This window comes from Lampetra fluviatilis, chromosome 25 (genome assembly GCF_964198595.1).
Source record: "Lampetra fluviatilis chromosome 25, kcLamFluv1.1, whole genome shotgun sequence".
Lineage (NCBI taxonomy): Eukaryota > Metazoa > Chordata > Hyperoartia > Petromyzontiformes > Petromyzontidae > Lampetra > Lampetra fluviatilis.
The window spans coordinates 8,245,853-8,268,137 of record NC_136299.1 but is presented as its reverse complement, the minus strand read 5'-3'; the positions used below and the strand labels follow the sequence as shown (position 1 = coordinate 8,268,137).

The 22,285-nt window shown below is 48.4% G+C and overlaps 1 protein-coding gene across 1 annotated transcript; it reads left to right on the top strand.

Moving 5' to 3' along the window:
• The first annotated feature begins 961 nt into the window (after window positions 1-961).
• On the top strand, window positions 962-21,984 carry LOC144941765 (lysophosphatidylserine lipase ABHD12-like). The gene is made up of 14 exons (XM_078868189.1): window positions 962-1,182; window positions 3,004-3,158; window positions 5,675-5,799; window positions 7,223-7,331; window positions 9,237-9,356; window positions 10,091-10,121; window positions 11,604-11,649; window positions 13,464-13,593; window positions 14,160-14,197; window positions 14,926-15,005; window positions 17,231-17,313; window positions 17,659-17,865; window positions 18,961-19,049; window positions 19,620-21,984. Exons 2-14 carry the CDS (start codon window positions 3,142-3,144, stop codon window positions 19,625-19,627), a joined length of 1,083 nt encoding a protein of 360 aa, XP_078724315.1. The 5' UTR covers window positions 962-1,182; window positions 3,004-3,141; the 3' UTR covers window positions 19,628-21,984.
• The last annotated feature ends 301 nt before the right edge of the window (window positions 21,985-22,285 follow it).

Sequence of the window (22,285 nt, the reverse complement as noted above, 5' to 3'; positions counted from 1 at the left end):
AGTGTAACATTCCCTTATAATCCCTCAGATAGCTTTTAATTAAAACATTTAAATTAATGAGGCTTTCCTGGCTAAACACGTGTAACATTCCCTTATAATTCCATGAGATAGCTTTTAATTAAAAATTTGAAATTAAATTAAAAAACTCACAGCGCCCTAAATCCTACAGCTAGGCCTAAAGGCTAGAACTAGGCCTGAAACTCTCCCTTCGTATCGTACCCCCGCGTGTGTGAAAGGGAGTTAATGTTTAACAATGTTACATTCCCTCATGTTTTTAAATATAAACATTTAAATTTAAAGCTTTTACATTAATAATTAAAACATTTCAATTAAAAATTAACTCACGGCGGCTTAAAGCCAACAGCTAGGCCTGAAACTCTCCCTTCGTATCGTACCCCCGCGTGTGTGAAAGGGAGTTAATGTTTAACAATGTTACATTCCCTCATGTTTTTAAATAGAAACATTTAAATTTAAAGCTTTTACATAAATAATTAAAACATTTAAATAAAAAATTAACTCACAGCGCCCTAAAGCCTACAGCTAGGCCTAAAGCCTAGAACTAGGCCTCAATCTCTCCCTTCGTATCGTCCGATTAGGTGTAGCAACATCGCCCCCTACTGCAAACACTTGGCAGGACCCTACAAAAACCTTTAGACTCAGTGGGGCTTTCCTGGCTAAACAAGTGTAATAATACATTATGTTTATATTATTTGGTTATTCGTTCCTACCAGCCCACCCCGCAGGGTCCTGTTACATCAAGGGCTGTAAATAATGAAAATGGTAATAAAAAAAAACAATTCTGTGAAGAAAAAAAATCGATTGAAGGGAAATATACATCTAGCTTCTAATGTGATGCAATTACAGATCATATCCAGTTAAAAATGATAAAACTGCTAGATGAAGGCATGTCCGTATGCTGTGTTCGTCTATAGCAGTGTTCTTCACTATATCAGAGCGGGGGGGGGGTGGCACGTCCACCGATAAGACGTCGACAGGCGAGAGGACCGCCACGCGATTTGAAACCCATCGGGAGGTTTTGACAGCAGCACCAGGCACGCGCACGTGGCAATGAAGAACGTTGCTCTCGGAGGGAGGGTGTGGAGGTGTGTGTGGTCATACTTCGCCACGCTGGTCAATGCAGGTTTTGTGAAGTTGTCGGGAGCCGGGGCAGGATCGGTTCAGGTATCACTCGCCACCCATGTTCGCCGTGATCGGGCATAACACCTCGGGTTGACGCGGCGTTCATAGTGCAAGCGAGCTAAGCACAACACCACCGCTCCGTGCGCGGGATAATTCAAAGTAATTATTGAGAAGCGCGGTCTCTCAGCTGCTGGGCTATCATGGATAAGAGTAATTGCGCAACAACTCGTGTTGTTGCGCAACAACAATACACGAGATTGCAGAGGTGGGACAAAGTCATTGTTATGCAAGTCCAAGTCGAGTCGCAAGTCATCAAATTCATGACTCGAGTCTGACTCGAGTCCAAGTCACATGACTCGAGTCCACATCTCATAGGTGGGACAAAGTCATTGTTATGCAAGTCCAAGTCGAGTCGCAAGTCATCAAATTCATGACTCGAGTCTGACTCGAGTCCAAGTCACATGACTCGAGTCCACACCTCTGCGAGATTGCGTCCACAAGTTTTGTACGCAATCCCGTATATTGCGTTGCAACCTTTGTTCACTAATCACCGAACAATGTTGCCTGTGTTCCAGCCGCGCGCGGCTGTATTTGCAGACACGAGGATTGTGTTACGTGCAGCGATCGTTTGCCGTTGTTTAGGCGGAACAGAAAATAAACGCAAGATAAGATCTTCAATAAACGTTGAAACGTTGGACTACGAACACGCGTTCTTGACCACGTCTTGTGTGGCTGAATCACGCGCCCGACAATGCAAACCAGCACGGTGTGGAGATGCCGAGGGTCGGTGGATCACACGTGCGCGAATGTTGCGAAACTCCCTTACCCGTAGGCTTGCCAGGAGAAGGCGGTAACATCAACGTGAGGATTCATATCATCTGTCCCCTTCTGTGTGGGATAGAGCGTTTCCCCCTTCACACACGCGGGACCTATGCGGTTTTTCCCCCACGTGCAGTATACCCGCTCATTCATTGGCTGAAAGCGGCTCGCTATATCGAGAGCGTCGCAGAGCTTGGGCAAATTGTTGGCAGCGGCGGCTCACCTGCATGGCCATCGATGCCTTCCAAACCTGCCCGGTGGTTCCTGCCTCGCGATGGCGAGATGGCAACACGCGCGGACGGCTGCAAGCGTCGTAACACACGGAAGCGAAGACGACACGCTCCATCGCAAAGCCATCGCAGAGGGCGCCGCGTCTCACTGGCGGATGGAGTCGTGCCACCAGGGGCCGCTGTCGCTTCGTGGCTTTGCCCAATGAATCTAAGCACACGCATGTTGCCTGCACGTGCTGCACGTGGCACACGCATGTTGCCTGCACGTGGCACACGCGTGGGGGTTTTTTTTTCTTCCCCTCCGGGTCCCTCTGGATTTGCCCCCCCCCCCTGCACATTTTAGAATCAACATCACGCCGTTATGGTATTTTTTTGGCTGCTGGAAATGTATACATGTCCACACGATCGTAAGCCACTTTCATTTTGGGTCAACGGGTGTGACAGCCAAGAAGCAGAAACAGAGAGAGAGAGCTAAGGTAGCAGCACCCGTGTGGAGTATACACAGCGGTGGGGTGAAGTAGTCACGAATCCGCGCGTTGTCTACGTGACAGATCCCTTACTAATTGGCTGTGTCGGGTGGTGGAGGGTTACGACACATTTATATTCTTAGGTTTTTTCGGAAAAAAACCTAAGAATATGAATCCTTGCAGTCACGAAAGCTTCAAATCTAGGACACATTTATACTTACGCGATCGAACCCCAAAAAAACCTTTATTATGAATAAAATTAGTCGCGAAAGCCTGCTACGAATTGAACTGAGTGTGTGTGGATGAGGGGTCCTTACCCACTGGTAACAAAAATTAAATCGTTGCAGGGTCTGCGCCTTGGTAAAAAAATATGTTAATCTCGAGGTTGCCATGGGGACGGGCCTAGTTCAGCCCTCGACGCCTCCGCCTTCGCCTGAAGGCTCCGCCCGCCGTCAGCGTCTCGCGCCCGGCGCCCTCAGTTCCTGATGCGGCGAGAACGAATGTGAGTCTCGGCGACCCCCCTCTTAAGCGCAATTGTTGAGAAAAGGAAAATGTGTTTAAGATCGACGAGGCATGTGGATGTGTGCGCGTGTTTTATTAATTTTATTTGACACCGACCGGCGGGGCCCAAGTAGGCGAGAGAGTTTGCGGCCTTGCGAACGGAGTTGAGGAACGCGGAAGGTTGCCGCTGTTTTGTAATTTGCGTTGTTGTTGAGGATGTTGTTGTTGTTGCCTCCCCGTCCTTAATGTACATCGCGTGAATATATACATGTGTCGTTAAACCCACCACCACCCGACACAGTCGATTAGTAAGGTTTGTCGCGTGAACACAACGTGGTGATTCGTTTCCAGTACGGAAACACCGGTTGCGTGTTGGAGGGCAAAGCCGCAACATTTACAATCTAAGTTCGACGTTTCGCCAGTAATTGCAACCCGCTGCATCAGGCGACAGCCAGACCATTATGCAAATTAATTTAAAGTGTAACAGCTGTATGAGAAACATTTTCATTTAAAGCTTTCGTGACTGCAGGGATTCATATTCTTGATTCTTTCGGTAAAGTCACGTAGAAGGGAAATAATAAAATAATAAAAATATATAACAATAAAAATTCTCACGACGTTTCGACTGCAACACAAGCAATCATCGTCAGGTGTGACATGCACAGCACATTTTCTTGCTGTGGATTTCACACCTGATGATGATTGCTTGTGTTGCAGTCGAAGCTGTATGAGAGTTGTTTATATTTGTGTTGTTTTGACATTCGGAGCGGGCGCGGTTGTGACGAGGTGTGTGCCGCGTGTGTGTGTCGCGTGTTTATTAATCAAGTCTTGTTAACTTATACATATCGGTGCGCAGCTTCAACGTATGTTGTTGCGTATACCGCGGCTATTTTGTTGTTGTGCCATAACCAGCGAGCATTAGGGTAAAGAAAGGCAAACGTAGCGTGTTTTACTGCCGTGTCAACACGACGGGACGTGCAGTGCACATTGCGAGTGGCGTCTTTTGCCTTTAGATTAACCGTGGGGAGAACCCGTTGAGATAAATTGGTATTTGATGTAAAGAAATTAGCTTCGTAATTTTTCTTTATTTTGCTCGATTAAGTGCAGGGTGGAAGGTATTCGTTGATTTAAAATGTGTTTATCTCTCTCTCGCTTTTGAGCAGCTGATTGAACGTCGTGTGAAAGTGATCTCCTATCTCTTGCATAGAAGTGTTAAATAGTTACAGAGGTGATAAGCGTACAGAGGTGATAAGTATGCATAACTCTTGGCATTCGTGGCAGAGGTGGTAGAGGCTTTGAAGTAATTCGTTGTTTTCTCCAGAATTATCATTTTGGTGGAGTGTTTCGAAGCGTATCAGGGCTCTAGGGATATTTTGGTAATCGTTGTGTGGATTAATTAGAATGGACTTGTAACGTGTATTCATTACAGTACTTGCATTAACACATGCCATTTAAGAGAGAGAGAGTGAGGATATCTTTTGTTTTATTACGTTAAACAATATCTCATGCCTCCAATTGAAATTCCGGGGTGTGAGACTGAGATCTTGTAATTGTTTGATGAACAGCACAAACTAATCTTTAGTCGATGTCTACGTGATTCACCGTCGTGCTATACGGCCACTTGTTCACAATAACCTCTTCCAAAACGAAAGGCTCCCGACCACACCCGTGTCATCATCGGGATCGTTTTGACCATACTTCACCCTGTTGGTCAACGCGAGTTGGTGAAATGGGGAGTGCCCTAAACGGAATTCGGATATTGGCCGACAACGCGAGCTTTGAGCTCGAAATTTTAACTCGGGACGAGGGGTTTATTGCACAAAGCACGAATCACAATGCCACCGCCCCACCACCACTTTTGTTTCATATAAACTTGCAGTTAGCAGCTACGATACAATCTGCAGAATAAGCCAATGCTGTGAAAACCCAACACGTGTTGTATGCAGGTCCAACCGCCTTTTGCCTGTGTAACAATGGGCAATACGTGAAGTGACAAATGTATTCTTTAGTCTATTGTCAAATGTCATTGGGTCAGACCTCCCCTCCATACTGTCCAAACTTGAGTTTTCTACTTTATTCCAGTTTTTCAAGTAAAACAGCAGTCAAGTATTCTGCCTATTGGACTCCCCTGCATGCTTTCACAACTTCCTTAATCGACCTTCGGGCTTTTGAAAAAGTGTCCATTCCACTTCTTTTTGCTGTTTCTGAATTGTTTCAATGAGACTTCTCTCCTCCTTAGCCTCCTTTAGAACTTCCTGCTCACTCTCTCTCACCATCAGACTACTCTTTGTAATGTTTGTAGTTGTAACTTTTTGCCCTGGACATTTGTGAAAAAGAGCTTCACAGCTCATCGGATTCCTCCAGTCTAAACAAACATTTTCATTCATTCGGTGCCACGACTCGCATCTCAAGAGCCTTCGATTCTTCTTACGTCTTTCTTTCTCATAGTCCAAGTTCCTGTTGCGTACAAAGCTGAGAATAATGGACACCTCCCCCCCCCCCATGATGTCTTCACAGGCGCACTCGAGTGATGAAACATGCACGCAGATTTGTCCTGGTTATCCTGGGCTTCTACGTCCTTGTTCCGTTCATCGTCAAGCTGTTCCCCGCAATTGCAATGAAACTGGTCTTCAATAACTTCGGTGCGTGCAGGGCGCTTCTGATCCATGCGCGTGCTTTGGTTTACTGCCTTCACTTTCGCAGCTTGCAGGCCATGCATGCGCTGAGTAACCTTGTGCTGCACAGGGGACAGCTGCCGCTGAGGGTTCCATTTCAAAAGTTTGAGACCGAGATGTAATGTAAATTGCTTATATTTTTGTAGAGCACTCTGAACTGCTTTTTGTGTTTTGTTCTTTCGTCACACCTCCGAGTAGCACGGTTGGCTATGTACGGTGCAAAATAAGTTAAACATGCATGCAATATGCTCTGGCAAAAACAGCACTCTCTCAAAAACAATCACGAAGGGAATATTTGAATAATTGTAGCTTTTCCACCCTTATTAATAGACAAGTTCTTTTTAGAGGCATGTCATGAGATGAAACGAGTTAAATTTAGAAATCTCGAAGTCCCCGCAAATGATGCTGGCCATGTCACTTCATCTCTTCATCAACACTAGGAGTGCACTGGGCAGTTTTATGTCGTCAGTATTATTATTAACTGAATGTTTGGGTAAAATTTATGAAACACACTTTATGTGTGCATTTTCCATTTAGTTATCTAATAGTTGTGAGTTGATTATGCCAATTCTGAGGATGTTCTAGATCGGCGATATGGGTACAAATATTAGCCAAGTTTATTGTTAAACAAGAACATCTGAAAACCAAACACTTAACCTTTTGGACCTCCCAAAATTGGGGGGCACATTTTTTAAATATATGTTTGTTTAGAAACCTAGACTACAAAAGTTTGTATCTGGAGGGTTTGAAGGGTGGTAGATCCAAATATTAAGATTATTCTCATGTACACGATTTTATGCATCTATCACGAGCCTGAAGAATCGATTTTAGTGGATTATTCGATATGTTAAATTTCGATTTAAAGCTTTCGTGACTGCAGGGATTCATCTTCTTGGTTCTTTCGGTAAAGTCACGTAGAAGGGAAGTAATAAAATAATAAAAATAAAACATAATAAAATAAAATAATTCTCACGACGTTTCTGCTACAACGCAAGCAGCCGTCAGGTGAAGACGGCTGCTTACGTTGTAGCCGAAACGTCGTGAGAATTATTTTATTTTATTATGTTTTATTATTTTATTACTTCCCTTCTACGTGACTTTACCGAAAGAACCAAGAAGATATTCGATATGTTGTTTTTCCCTCACTCTGCACCCATGTGTAATACAAAACCTGTGCTGTGCAAACGGTCATTCTCATTCCAAAGTCACTCAGAATTGTTCAGGCTTTCTACCAGTTTCTGTAGCCCTTCAGAACTCACCAACAAAACTTCACAATCGGAATCGATTTTAGTGGACGATTCGATGTGTCACATGCTTACTGTGCACCCACGTACGTGCGTCTCTGTTGAACCGGGGGCTGCGCCGTGCATGCGTGTGTTTTATTTTTCAGTGCGCGTTCCAACCACGGAGCAACTGCTCGATCCAGAAACGCACTTCGGTCTCAACCACACGCGCAATTTCTACCTCCACCCGGAGAGTGGCGTAACCCTCGGTGTCTGGTACGTGATGCTAGCACACACAAGGCGCTGCGGTGGCGAGATGTTAACTGCCTCGCCTGGTATGCAGGAGGTCGTGGGTTTGATCCCGATCCTGACGCCTGCTGTGTATTTGGAGTTTGCATGTGTCTCTCTCCGCGGTCATGTGGATTTTTCTCTGGGTCCTACGGGTTTTCCCTACACATTTAGAAACGTGCGTTTATGGTATTTGGCTGCTATAATTTTCCACGTGATAGGTCACTTAATTGGGCTATAATTTGTGACCAAGTCTCTTCTAAAAAAGAGCTAGATAGCTTAGCGGGCCTTACCTGGTAATATAAAAAACATATTTTAAAATTTCGATTTAAAGCTTTCGTGACTGCAGGGATTCATCTTCTTGGTTCTTTCGGTAAAGTCATGTAGAAGGGAAATAATACAGCGTCTGAATGACACTGTCTTTCCGACAGCCCTGTTCTTCACCTGAGGACGGCTGCTTGCGTTGTGGCCGAAACGTCGTGAGAATTGTATTTTATTATGTTTTATTTTTATTATTTTATTATTTCCCTATTTCGTTTTTACTCACACCCACGTGGGAATTAACCGTGTGAACCGCTATCGGTCTACGTGGTGGGCAGCGAAAAGAAGTGTTGAAAAATCTACTTGGTCGATTGAGCCTTGAATGGATTTGGTATCGTGTGTGAACAGCAGCAGCGCTGGTGAGACGAAGGCCTTCAGGTCTGTTGCGTGGCCACGCCATCCCCCCTCTAGTGTGCCTTGCAGGTATTAATAGGCAATAGCTTACCGCACTTGCACCAGCAGTCTGTAAAGGCTATACAGAGGATCTTGGTATATTTTTTTTATATAAGTGAGGGTTGTACAGCTGGCAGCCTGAGGGCCAGATGTATCTCACAGAGGCCTGCTGAGCTACGGCTCGCCAAGAGATATGGCTCTCAAAGAGATGTGAAGAGATGCAGATTAGTGAGATGAAAGAAAGATGGACAAGGGATAGAGATGGGAGAGCTGTAGGCAAGAGATTAAGATTGCCGAGTTGAAAGCGAGATAAACGAGAGAGATATGAGAGACCTTGACAAGAGGCACGCATTGATAGTCACATGTGCAGACGTTACGATGCCGTGTGACATCTTAACATTTGTACACGTGACGTATCGCATCAAAAAGCCTGGCAGCACATGCCAGTTATACCACCGGCAAATGTAGTTGAAGAACCCTGAGACAAGTCATATTTACTCGTGATGGCAAGCTGCCGTGTGTGTGTTTAACACGTAGGCTTTCGCGACCAATATTATCCATATTCGAGGTTTTATTTTTGGGTTAGATCGTGTAATTATAAACGTGTCATTATTTCTGGCTGTCACCTGATGATGCTGGTTGTAATTACCGGTGAAACATCGTGCTCGAATTGTAAATATTGTGTCTCCTCTCCCAACACACAAGCGGTGTGCTGAACTAGTAACTAATTGGCACGTTTTGTTCACGTGACAAACCTGACTAATTGGCTGTGTCGGGTGGTGGCGGGTTTAACGACGCATCTATATTTACGCAATATAACCCAAACAAAAAAAACGTATGCCGCATGTGTGTGTGTGTTGTGGCGTTACGATTAGCGCATTGCGCTACGATCCCGGCGACCCGAATTCGACTCCCGCTAATGGCCAACATCAGTGACGATTATTTAACCGGTCCTGGGCCTCCCCTAGGTAGACTCAGCCTTAAATGAGTACCTGGTGCGATGTGTAAACGTCACTACTGGAGAGACAATGGTTGCCGGGCATGGTGCTGGCCGCCCACCCCCTCGTGTGCCGTGTCGGCCTTCATAGGTGCTCGCTAACAGCACTTGCCCCAACAGTCTGTTAAGGCTACACGGGGGGATCTTTGTCTTTTGTGTGGCTTTTGACTGGACGCTACCAGGCACACGGTGCCCGCCTCCCTTGGGCAGCAGGCTCGGGGCAAGGGCTCAGGCTGGTACGAAGACAGCCTGGGCTCCGGTCGCCCTATCATCCTCTACCTGCACGGCAATGCGGCTTCACGGTGAGACACCATGCGAACTGGAACCTCTCATGCGATCGGAATCGCCTCTTTGCACTCTTATCCACAAGCAGTGAAGAGTGCGCCAACAAACTGAAACCCCACTTCTTCATTAACACTGCACTGGAGAGCAAGTGCAAGCGGTTTGCGGGTTAATCGCACTGATTGTATCAACCACTAGTACGTAGCCCTGCCTCTAGGCCCGTGGTTCTTAACCTGGGGTGCTTACACCCCTTGGGGGTACGAGATGCCCTTTCCCGGGAGTGTGCGAGACATGGCCAGATTGTTTTAGAAGGTAAATCATCGAAACATAAATTGCGCACGGGCACGTAAGTACAAGTACTTGTGTCATCAAACCTATGTATTTATTAACATTTAAAAAAAACTATTGAGAACCACAGGGTTCTCTGTCTGTATTTTTTTCCTCCTGATGGCGATCGCTTGTGTTGTGACCGAAACGTCGCAGTTTTTTGCTTATTTTATTTCTATTAATTTGAACCTATCTATGTGACTTTACCGAAAGACCCAAAGAATATGAATTCCCGCAGTCACGAAAGCTGCAAGTCAAGATTTCAAGTCCTTTCATCTCCTTCAATAACAAAGCTTCAAACTCGTGTCAGACACCCTGGGATGCAGGCTATGTACATATTTACAGGGCAAGACCGGTTTATTATTTTGGATTGCCCCTTCCTGTGATCTCTCCCGGTTGACACGGCCTGTCGTCCTTTCTCTCCTAGGGCTGGATCGTACCGAGTGGAACTCTACAAGGTAGCGTGCTAAAGCGGTTGGCAGCTAATCTGTGCCTGCTGTGATCCTTGAAAACTTTGCATAATTTGTTGATTCATAATTGCCGCTGTCAGACTTCTCGCAGACACTTGTAAACAAGAACACGTCGCACCGGTACTGCCATCTCCACCACTGTCTCCGCACTCCAGTCCTGGATGATCTTGCAGAGCGCACCCATCATCTTCAATATCCTCCATGCAATCATCCCTGCCTACCTCTTCCCTCTCATCTCACGCTACTCCACTCCACGCACTCTCCTACCTCTTCCCTCTCATCTCACTTTACTCCCCTCCACGCACTCTTCTACCTATCCCCTCTCATCTCACTCTACTCCCCTTCACGCACTCTCCTACCTATCCCCTCTCATCTCACTCTACTCCCCTTCACGCACTCTCCTACCTATCCCCTCTCATCTCAGTCTACTCCCCTCCACGCACTCTCCTACCTATCCCCTCTCATCTCACGCTACTCCACACACTCTCCTACCTATCCCCTCTCATCTCACGCTACTCCACACACTCTCCTACCTCTTCCCTCTCAGCTTACTCGACTCCCCTCAACGCACTCTCCTTTCTCTCCCCTCTCATCTCACTCTACTCCACACACTCTCCTACCTCTCCCCTCTCATCTCACTCTACTCCCCTCCACGCACTCTCCTACCTCTCCCCTCTCAACTCACTCTACTCCCCTCCACGCACTCTCCTACCTCTCCCCTCCCATCTCACTCTACTCCCCTCCACACTCTCTCCTCCCTCTCCCCTCCCATCTCACACTGCTCCCCTCCATGCACTCTCCAACCTCTCCCCTCTCATCTCACTCTACTCCCCTCCACGCACTCTCCTACCTCTCCCCTCTCATCTCACTCTACTCCACACACTCTGCTACCTCACCCTTCTAATCTCACTCTACTCCACTCCACGCACTCTCCTACCTCTCTGCTCTCTCCTACCTCTCTGCTCTCATCTCACTCTACTCCACACACTCTCCTACCTCACCCTTCTAATCTCACTCTACTCCACTCCACGCACTCTCCTACCTCTCTGCTCTCATCCCACTGTACTATCCTCCACACATTCTCCTACCTCTCCTCTCTCATCTTACCCCCCCTCCGTGCCCTCTCAGCTCCAGCAACCAGTCAATCTTTCGCTCAGCAGGAGGTCGCTCATTCTCTTCTGCTGCCCTCAGTCTGGAACTCCCTTCCCCCAGCCATCTGTGTTGTCGGCTCCCTGCCCCCTGTTCATGTCTAGCCTCAATACCCTCAATTGTCCCCTGCCGATGACCGACTGCTTTTCTACAAATTACATTTTCTCAATGTTTCTTTACAGGATCTTGAGATGCGGTAATATTTTTGACGCTACGTAAATCCAATTTGTATTTTAGCGCTTTATAAATAATGTCAATAAACTTAAACCAAGTTTCCAGTTCACTCTCATCGTGACTTCTAAACCTCTCTCGTCTCTGCAGGTCATAAGTGCTCTTGATTATCACATCGTGGCTGTGGATTACAGAGGTAATGCCAGCTTGCATTTTTTCCGAATGATCGTCGCACGCAACACAAACGCGCACGCAGTGGTGCACACCTGTGACGTAGGCACTTGGAGGCACGCGTCGGCGGTACGGATTTGATTTGAGAATATTCCAAATCCACTGGGCTGTGAAATGGCAGCGCAGAAAATGGGTTCCTTACCCATCTCTTAGGTAGTTAACATCTTGCCACGGTGGCTATGAGATGTTAACTACCTCGCTTGGTATACAGGAGGTCGTGGGTTCGAATCTGGACCCTGACGCCTGCTGCTGTATATTTGGAGTTTGCATGTCTCTCTCTCCCCCCGTGGTCGCGTGGATTTTTCCCCGGGTTCTTTGGTTTTTATGCTCTTTCGTTTTTTCGGTAAAGTCACGTGGGTTAATACTTTACCGAAAAAATCAAAGTATGGATCCTTGCAGTCACGAAAGCTTCAAATCTTTGGTTTTTCTCTCCACATTTATAATAAACACGTTTAGAGTATTTGACTGCTATGTATTTCCATATGATGATAAGCCACTTCGTTGAGCTATCAGTGATTGCCAGATCGCTTCTGAAAAAGAGCTATATAGCTAAGTGCGCCATTACCTGGTAAAATAAAAATAGATAAGGCCACCTTTGAGTGGTATCCCTTCGTAAGCTCAGTGGCTTTTTTGTATTATTGGATTCCTCAAATAAAAACACCCCCTCCCCAACCCCCACCCCGCTTAATCAAATTGGCCAAACATCAAAATCAAGGACCCTCCTGAGAAAGAGTCTTGAGATTCAAGCGAGGCTTTCGTGGACAAACAAATTATGTTAATAATTACACGCTGAAATTACAGCAGCTCGTAGTCCTGCGCTAGACACTAATCGTGGAACAATGCATAAAATCATCCTGTTAATATCTATTCTATAACTCACAATAACTGCATAGATTCACTTGTGCACGTATCGACGTGTTTCGATCTATACACCTTGGATGTAATGGGTTCACTTGACCCCGCATGCGCTAGTGGCACGACTATTCACCGCAGTGTTTGAAAACGAATCGATCCTCTAATCGACTCGCGATCATTCATTGTGGGAATTCCTGAAATCACTGGGGTGGAGGGGCTAGGGGGGGGCGTTGGGAAGTTGCAACTTTTCATTCTCTCCAGAACACGTGGGCTCTCCCTCCCTCCACTCCCTCCTTCCCTCCCCACTGCAATCCCCCCCATCTCTCGTTCCTCACCGTGCCCTCATTCCATCTCCCCCCCCCCCTCCCACCAACTGCCATCTCTCATTCCTCACCGTGCCCTCATTCCACCTCCCCCTCCTCCCACCAACTGCCATTTCTCATTCCTCACCGTGCCCTCATTCCACCTCCCCCTCCTCCCACCAACTGCCATCTCTCATTCCTCACCGTGCCCTCATTCCACCTCCCCCTCCTCCCACCAACTGCCATTTCTCATTCCTCACCGTGCCCTCATTCACTTCCCCCCTCCTACTCCCACCAACTGCCATTTCTCATTCCTCACCGTGCCCTCATTCCACCTCCCCCCCTCCCACCAACTGCCATTTCTCATTCCTCACCGTGCCCTCATTCACTTCCCCCCTCCTACTCCCACCAACTGCCATTTCTCATTCCTCACCGTGCCCTCATTCCACCTCCCCCTCCTCCCACCAACTGCCATTTCTCATTCCTCACCGTGCCCCCATTCCACCTCCCCCCTCCTACTCCCACCAACTGCCATCTCTCATTCCTCACCGTGCCCCCATTCCACCTCCCCCCTCCTCCCACCAACTGCCATCTCTCAATTCCTAAACCACGTGCCGGGCAGGGTGGGGCGACTCGGTGGGCTCCCCGTCGGAGGTCGCCATCACGGAGGACGCCCTCGCCACGTACAAGTGGATCGTTGCGCGGAGCCAGAAGAGCCCCCTGTTCGTGTGGGGGCACTCGCTCGGCAGCGGGTACGCCGGTGGTGATGACAATAATCATGATGATGATGAGGAAGACAAATCACTCACCCGCATGGATTTTGTAATTGCTTTCCACCGTGTTGATCCTCTAACTGTGATTAATCATCTAGGCATGGTGGTTGCCACGTTGACGAGATTTTAACTGTCTCGCCTGGTATGCAGAAGGACATGGGTTCGATCCTGAAAGGGCCAACCCTGTGATCAATTTGGCTGGGCTTTACTGAGGGCAAGTCCCCTAACAGCAATACATTGGCCTTCACTTATTGAGAGTTATCGTGACCCCAAGTTACAGACAGACAGACATATAGAGGTTTGAACCTTGTTTGAAACGTATTCATAAATGAGTTTCAATGAAACGACCAGGTGCATGTCTATCCATGGATCGCCTAAACTCAGCGTTCAGATTTTGAAATTGAGGCGTTCTTTTACTGGAAGCCAATGCAATTCTTTGTTTCCCATATTACCGATGTGATTTGATCATATTTCCTTCCCCCGTATTCTTCGTGCAACAGAGTTGTCGAGTTGTAATAGCTAACTGTTGTCTTATTTTGTAACAGGGTTGCCACGAACCTGGCTCTTCAATTAAACAAGGAAGGTAAGACTTTCTCACTTCCTACTCGTTTGATATCAATGCGATCTCACACACACTCACTCACACATTCACCTTCACACAGTGTTAGGGTTGTTGCACAACTGCCCGTTAAAACCGGGAACTGTTTCCTGAATCGGTCACCAGCTCCCAGATGCTACGAACCGCCGGTTATTGTTTCCGGTGGAGTTTTAGTCGCGAATGCACCGATTGGCACACGCGGGCGTACGTAGATTCGGGAGATTGAATGGAACTTCGCGACCTCTTGAATGCGAGTACAGTGCGCTGCTGAGCAATACACCACTGTGGCAGCTCCCTTTGTTTTGGATGCTCTTCTGCGGCCGTCTGGAATGCTCTTCCCTCCGATATTAGGAAGCCACTGGAGCTATGTGATTTTAAATATAGATTGAAAACTCATTTTTATAGAACTGCTTTTTGTTTTCAGTTTGTTGTCCTTCCCCAAACCCCCGATGAGCATGGTTGGCTACGTACGGTGCGGAAGAAGTTGAACATACATACATTTTTGTGGCAGCGAGCCCGCTCCCCATCTTTCTATCCCCTGCTTTTCATAACCGGTTTGGCTTACGTCCATGGTATTTACGTGCGTCACAACGTGATGTAACGGGCTCGCCGCATTGCCTCAATACAACTAAAGAACAAACGTACATTGTCATGACAATATATCTTGTTTTTTATTGACGATGCTGTTACCAAAATGTGTGGAACGTGCCCAGGTGGGCGGCTGGATGGCCTCGTCCTGGAGTCTCCGTTCACGAACCTGCGCGATGAGATCAGGAACCACCCCATGAGCCTGGTGAGCATCAAAGACAAAGACAACCCCGTTTAGCCTTAACAGACTGTAGGGGGCAAGTGCTGTTAACGAACACCTATGAAGGCCGGAACGGTACACGAGGGGGTGGGTGGCCAGCTCCACGCCCGACCGCCTTTGTCTTCCTAGTGGCAATATTTACACACTGCACCAGGTACTCATTTCAGGCTGAGTCGACCTAGGGGAGGCCCATGACCTGGATGAACCACCCCATGAGCCTGGTGAGCATCGAACACACTGCCACCCCCGCTCCCCCGTTTACGATTTATTTGGCGATGCTGCTGTCGATACTGCCGCGTTGGCAGCGGTGCACAAGCACGATTATTTAACAACAGGGAAAAAACAATCGACACGTTCGTCAATAACAGCTGTGGCCTGACATTTTTTATTTTTGTAACAGGTGACGTTTCGGGCAATAGTCATTCTGTGTTACACATCCGCTGAGCGTGTTGCTGCATACTCAGCTAAGGTTGGGATGTCGTCATTATTGTCGTCGTCGTCATATCTGGGATGGAGCACCGGTTGCTTCGTCACTACGCTCGATAGAATTCAACATCGAGTAGCTGTCGGGGTACTTTATGATCAAGCACTCGCTGATTCGTTCACTCTGGTGGCCACTCGCTTACCGGCGGTCAGTTGTCTCCGTAGTACTCTGCCGTTGCTACTGCCGTGGTTATTGTTCCTGTGAACTTCACTCATTGGTTCCTCCTAACGTGTCGAGGACTCGGGTCTATCAGACATTGACTGTTTAGTCTCATCCACCGCTGTGTTCAACCACCGCAACACTGCAGGTTGCGACAACACACTCACCCGCTCCCCAACTTACTCGCCCACCCACTCGCTCATTCACTCACCACTCACCCACCCACCCACTCCCTCACGCACGCACGCATTCACTCACTCGCTCACTCATGCATTCACTCACCCAAACGTCTCACACTCAACCCACTCACCACATTGCAGCTCACGACAATGATTTATGCTTCTCCCCTTCGCAATGCTCCACTTTGTAATGTCCTCCCGTTGTCTCTTTTGCAAATTTCGAAAAACCCTGAGCAATTCAACAAACGTGTTGACTCCTTAGACATTACACCTTCCACAGTGCCGTTTGTTGCTGGTCGCTTGGTGGTTTTGTGTCCCTTTTGGGCTGCGCTCATCATCATCACGATCCATGGACAGATGCCAACTGTGCATTTCGTCATTTGTTTCCACTTTTCTCTGTGCTGTGCCAATATGTCGTGGCCGCATCTTTCTGGCACCAATCTCTTATGTGGTCCTCGTTAAGCCATTCTCTGTTAGGACTTCGTTTCGATTTAAAGCTTTCGTGACTGCAGGGATTCATATTCTTGGTTCTTTCGGTAAAGTCACGTAGAAGGGAAATAATAAAATAAGAATAAAAACATAATAAAATTCTCAGGACGGCTCCTTGCGTTGTGGCCGAAACGTCGTGAGAATGTTATAATGTTTTATTTTTATTATTTTATTATTTCCCTTCTACGTGACTTTACCGAAAGAACCAAGAATATGACTTCGTTTTTTTCCGGTTTCTTCCTTTTCATTTCCCTGTTGTTGCCCATCCTACACGTGTGCCGGTTTACTTCTCATCACTGCCTGCGTTGGGTCCTCTTCAATGTGCAACCTCTTTCTTAGTTCTACGTTGGCCACTCTTTGGGTCCAGCTTGGATGCAGCATCGTTCCCTAGCAATACATTTCAGGAGCCGTGATATCAATGCGAACTTGCCATTGTCAATTTAAAGCTTTCGTGACTGCAGGGATTCATCTTCTTGGTTCTTTCGGTAAAGTCACGTAGAAGGGAAGTAATCAAATAATAAAAATAAAACACAATAAAATAATTCTCACGACGTTTGGGCCACAACGCAAGCAGCCGTCCTCAGGTGAAAACCAGGTCCGTCGAGGCGGGGCGACAGACCTGGTTTTCACCTGAGGACGGCTGCTTGCGTTGTGGCCGAAACGTCGTGAGAATTATTTTATTGTGTTTTATTTTTATTATTTTATTACTTCCCTTCTACGTGACTTTACCGAAAGAACCAAGAAGTTGCCATTGTCAGTTGCTCTTTTGAACAAGTCTGGGCTACGTTACCTTTCGGTCCGTCGGAATCGATCGTGTTGCGATCTTGTTGCCCGAGTCATGGATCTCGGCCAAGGAACCCTGTGCTCGTCCTGGTCTGTCCCTACCTCCACGCGTGCAGATCTACAGGTTCTTCCCAGCCTTCGACTGGTTCTTCGTCAAACCCCTGGAGGACAACGGAATACGTTTTGCCATTGATGAAAAGTGAGTTTCAGTTCAAAGTCAAACTCTGAGCCGGTGGTGGAAATTCCACATTCCTATATCGAGGGGATGGGGGAGGTGTGGCGGTTGAGTGGATCCATAGAACGACCAGAATGAGAATATTTGTTTAGGCTTGAGGAATGCGATGAGCTATAAAGCTCTTTTCACATGCCTCCAGTATATTCACGGATTTCCAGTCAACCGCCGTTGACCTCGCCGCAAAATGGTGCTCATTGTCTCGACCCCAGTGGGGCACGGCTGGCTACGTACGGCGCGAAAGAAGTTCGACTTACATTTGTACGTACATTCATGGGCTCAGATGAAACCTGCCACCCCGCCCCCACCTAGGCTGGTACACGTCACGAGCCGCCTGCTGGTGCTGCACTCACGCGACGACCCGGTGGTGCCCTACCACATGGGCCACAAGCTGTACCTGCTGATGATGTTGGCGCGGCCCCAACACAGCGATACGGTTCGCTTCGCAAGCTTCCCGGCGGCGTGCGGATACCGGCACCAGCACATCTGGCGCGACCCCAGGCTGCCCGCCATCGTGCGGTACGGTGCCCTCCGTCGGTTTACGGCGGTCGAACAGAAGCGACGAGATCGCCCTTGCCTTGCGGATGCGAACTCCACCTAGGCTGGGTGCCCGGGGCTCTCTCTCAGACAGGCATTTTGAAGCCTCGTGGTTGAGAAATCAAAATTGGGCGTGTGGGTGGGTGTGGGGAGTGGTGGATCAGTGGGGGGGGGGGGCGGCACAGCTGGTGCATCTGCCAGTCATCTCACGTCAGTCAACCGATGGCACCTGCTGGGTGTGTCCCGTGACCTTTCGGTGAGCCTCCGACACTTCACGTGGCCTGAAAGTGCACCTGGCCTGGCACAGGCGCCGTGGTGACGTCACCGTCACTTGGTGGCGATGGGCGGGGTATTGGAGCGGTGTAATAGTGGTTGGTGCACAGTTTTATTAACCTGGAGACCCCCGTTTCGATTCCTCAAAGCTGCTAACGTCAGGGATGAATCGTCTGAAACTGGTCCAGTGAGTAAGGTGAACCGGCGCTGATGAACGCAGCCTTAAATGAGTACCCGGTGCAGTGTGTAAACATCAGCACTGGGGAGACAAAGGCGGCCGGGCTTGGGGCTGGCAAGATCACTTCCTTATGCTCCATGATAGCCTTAATAGGTACTCGCTAACAGCGGTTTCAACAGATAACAGCGGTTTCACCAGCTTACTGGGTAGGCTGTACGGAGAGGGGGGCGGGTTTGCCTTGTGTAGGTGGGTAAGTGCGTGGGTGTATGGGTGCGCGAGTGCATAGATTTATATTGGTTAATATATATTGTAAAAAATCTTTATTTTCTTGAAAATAGGCAAAGTGGGGAAAGTTAATTTCCCCCCTTGAGCCAATATTGACGTAGGGTTCCACTGACACCATCAACTCACGAGAGCTGAGATCCCGGCTTAATCACGCGCGCTCGAAAAAGCCGGGTTCCGGCCCAGGATTTCTGCTGTGCCAGCTCAACGCTTTAAGCCACCTCACAAAGTCATTCATTTAACTTTTTCAACATACTTTCAATTATCCTTTACGAATGTCTACATTTCCCTGCACACGCGTTCAACGCAATCACCCTTCTCTATAACGACTGCCATCCCCACAGAAGCTTCGTCGAGAACACCAAGGAGAGTAACCGATTGGAGTGGAGGTGGGAGAAGGGTGAGGCTACCGCATGGACGTCTCCACCCTGCGGTGAGCAATAAACAAATTCTGCGTGATGCGGAGTTCGGCATCCGAACGGCACGGACCAACTCATGGGCTGCAAGCAACGTGCCCAGCAAACATTGGAGCAGGCGACCACCAGACCGCCTGACTTCCATCTATCTCTAGACACACCTGAACAGAGAACCACCACCACCACCAGACTGCCCGGCTTCGACCTTCCTGATGAGTACGGCCGTTTTGACAACCCACTGCAGGACAAGGGCCTCCCCATAGCGTGCGGGTCACGCAGGGCTGTGTAACCAGACCTCACCACGCTGATCAGTGCGGGCTGGTGGGACGGGGAGCATTGATGTGGGAGCATAGGCGCGCAGTACAACGGTGGATTTTTGCTGCACCGTCCTCCTGATTCCGACAGCGTAGCCACGCAGCTGCCTGTAAAAGTCTGTTTAATGCATCACCAACGCCCATCCAAGCGCTGACAACATCTTGACAGATTCCCATCGCAGTCGAGGACCTTGCTACTCGAACAACTGTCATGGTGTTCAGTGTGAAGTCGCTCAGTGTAACTCCGTGTGTGTTTGTGCGCGTGTGTCCCAGGTGTGTGAACTCGGGAGCCTGGGTGCCATGAGGGCTGGCGACTCCACGTTGGCCCAGCTCTTGAACGCACTAACACACACACACACGCACCCACACGCACGCACACGCACCCACACACTAACACACACACACACTCACGCACTAACACACACACTCACGCACTAACACACACGCACTAACACACACACGCACGCACCCACACCCTAACACACACGCACACACACACTAACACGCACCCACACACACCTGTATAGCCTCAATAAGTTATTGGGGCTTTAAATTGTGTTCGTATGCACCTACTAGGACTGGAAACGGCACACAAGGGCTCACGATGTGGTCAGCATCACGCCCGCCCACCTATTGACACGTACACAACTAAAGCATACAAAGACACGACGTGATACGTGTACACAATGCACACATACATCCAGGAGCACAGATACACGTCGTGCACACAAGCACACGTGCTTGGGCATATCTGTGGTGCTTCGCTTTTAGGGAGGGCACGCCTCACGGAGCAGCACAGAGGGCAGCTTCAGCACCCGGTTAATGGGTGGACGCACTTTGCTAATGCTGGCTATTTTTTGCCGAGTGGACCTAGAGGGAGCTCCTCAGTTAGGTGTTGTTACAGGTTAATTATATATCGCCTCCGGTATCTGATTAGTGCGGCTGAGATGCTGGCAGTGATTGATAAATAGCGTAGCATCGGTTTTCGCAGCCTATATGATGATTCAAAAGATATATTTTTTTGGGTTGGGCCACTCCGTCACGATCTTGCCTAAGTCAACGCTCGTGCAAGTTGCAAATTCACGTTCCACTTGTGGCCGGTGTCCACACACTCTCACGACAGATTCTTGACAAAATCATCACACGGCCGAACCGAACAATCTAATTTAGAGTCGTGATAAATTTCGTTTTATAAAGTTTTTTTTGTAATTTCACCAGGTAAGGCCCACTGAAGCTATGCGCAGCTTCTTATTCAGAAGCGACCTGGCCATAGATGATAGCTCAACTGTGTGGCTTATCGCGTGGAAATGTACATCAGCCAAATACACCAAACGCGTGATGTTGATTCTAAATGTGGGGGGAAAAACCAGAGGGACCCTGAGAAAAATCCACGCGACCACGACGAGAGAGACACCGCACACTCCAAATATACAGCAGGCGTCAGGGTCGGGATCGATCCCACGACCTCCTGTATACCAGGCGAGGTAGTTAACATCTAGCCACCGTGATGAGAGAGAGAGAGACACCACACACTCCAAATATACAGCAGCAGGCGTCAGGGTCGGGATCGAACCCACGACCTCCTACATACCAGGTGAGGCAGTTAACATCTAGCCACCGTGATGATGATAAGAGAGAGACACCGCAAACTCCAAATATAGAGCAGGCGTCAGGGTCGGGATCGAACCCACGACCTCCTGCATACCAGGCGAGGTAGTTAACATCTCGCCCAGGGGCCGTCTGAAATTGGTTTGGCCTCGTGTGGCCTGCGGACCGCTTGAGATGAAGTTGTGGGTCACGTCTGGTCCAAGGGCGAGTCGCTTCCCCAACCCCCTTGCCCCCTGGCGGCTTCTGAAATTCTGACAGCAGTAGAAGTCGGTTCCATCGATTAAAGTCGATCAACACGACCGCGTTTCGACGTGGAGCTGGCGAGAGAAGCTCTTGCTGCTCGATCCGTGTTTGTGTGTGCGTGGGGGTTTTTTAATTTTATTACCTGAACCCCATCCCTTGCGGCCACGACTTGAAGAGGCGGCGTTGCGTGGTCGAGAAGCGTTCTCGAAGAGAATTTGTTCGTGAATTTGAGCGGCGAAGCCACAGTTTGTGGTGCTCGCCGTCTTCGACGCCTGTGAGAAGGAGCTTGGAAGCTCCCATCGGATTCCTCCGCGGTAAATGTTACGATCCTCAATTGGTACACGCTGCCTGCACGGCACTTGCTTGTTGTTTAAGTCCCGAAGCCGCTGGGCTCGACAAAGGTCGTATTCGCTACTTGTTGTTGACCCCTGGCGTTTTGCCGAGGTGTCGTTACTTTAAAAAACCACTTTGTACTTTGTGGATGGAGGATGAAGTCGTTTTTGGGAAAAGTGTTGAATGCGTTCAAATGCAGTTTTATTTCTACTATATATGACGCGTAATCTAAAATGTACTGTTTCAACAATCACATGAGTTATTTATTTACAATGTTACACTCGTGAGAAAAAAATGCATCAAAACAAGCGGTCTAAACACCCCCCCCCCCCACCAAGCCCCCCTTGCGATGATGAACACTGGTTTATGGTTTCTGTTTGTGAAATGCTTTGTTACATATCCTTGGGCTTTCTGCAGGTTTCCTTTATAAACTGTCTCCACGGAAAATGACGTTGCCGCTCGACTCTGTGCCTGAAGGACTCCTCTGTGCCTGTGCGACTCTGTGCCTGAAGGACTCTGAGCCTCTACGAATCTGTGCTTGTACGACTCTGTGACTGCACGACGTCTCTGCCTGTACGACTCTGGGTCTGTACGACTCTGCGCCTGTACGTTCCGCGGCGTGTGGTGGTGTTTGCCAACTGGATGTGTTATAGCGAGAGTCGCTCACTTGCAACCCCCCTTATCAGCGCTGCCTCGCTTATTACATACCAATTCAGACCTTATAGGTCACCCCGTGCTCCTTATAAATCTCAACG

Bases quoted from the DNA above. Each gene is read 5' to 3' on its own strand.
- LOC144941765 (XM_078868189.1), top strand. The intron at 5,800-7,222 runs GTGCGTGCAGGG...TTTATTTTTCAG, and splicing joins ACTGGTCTTCAATAACTTCG to TGCGCGTTCCAACCACGGAG. The intron at 11,650-13,463 runs GTAATGCCAGCT...CGTGCCGGGCAG, and splicing joins CGTGGCTGTGGATTACAGAG to GGTGGGGCGACTCGGTGGGC.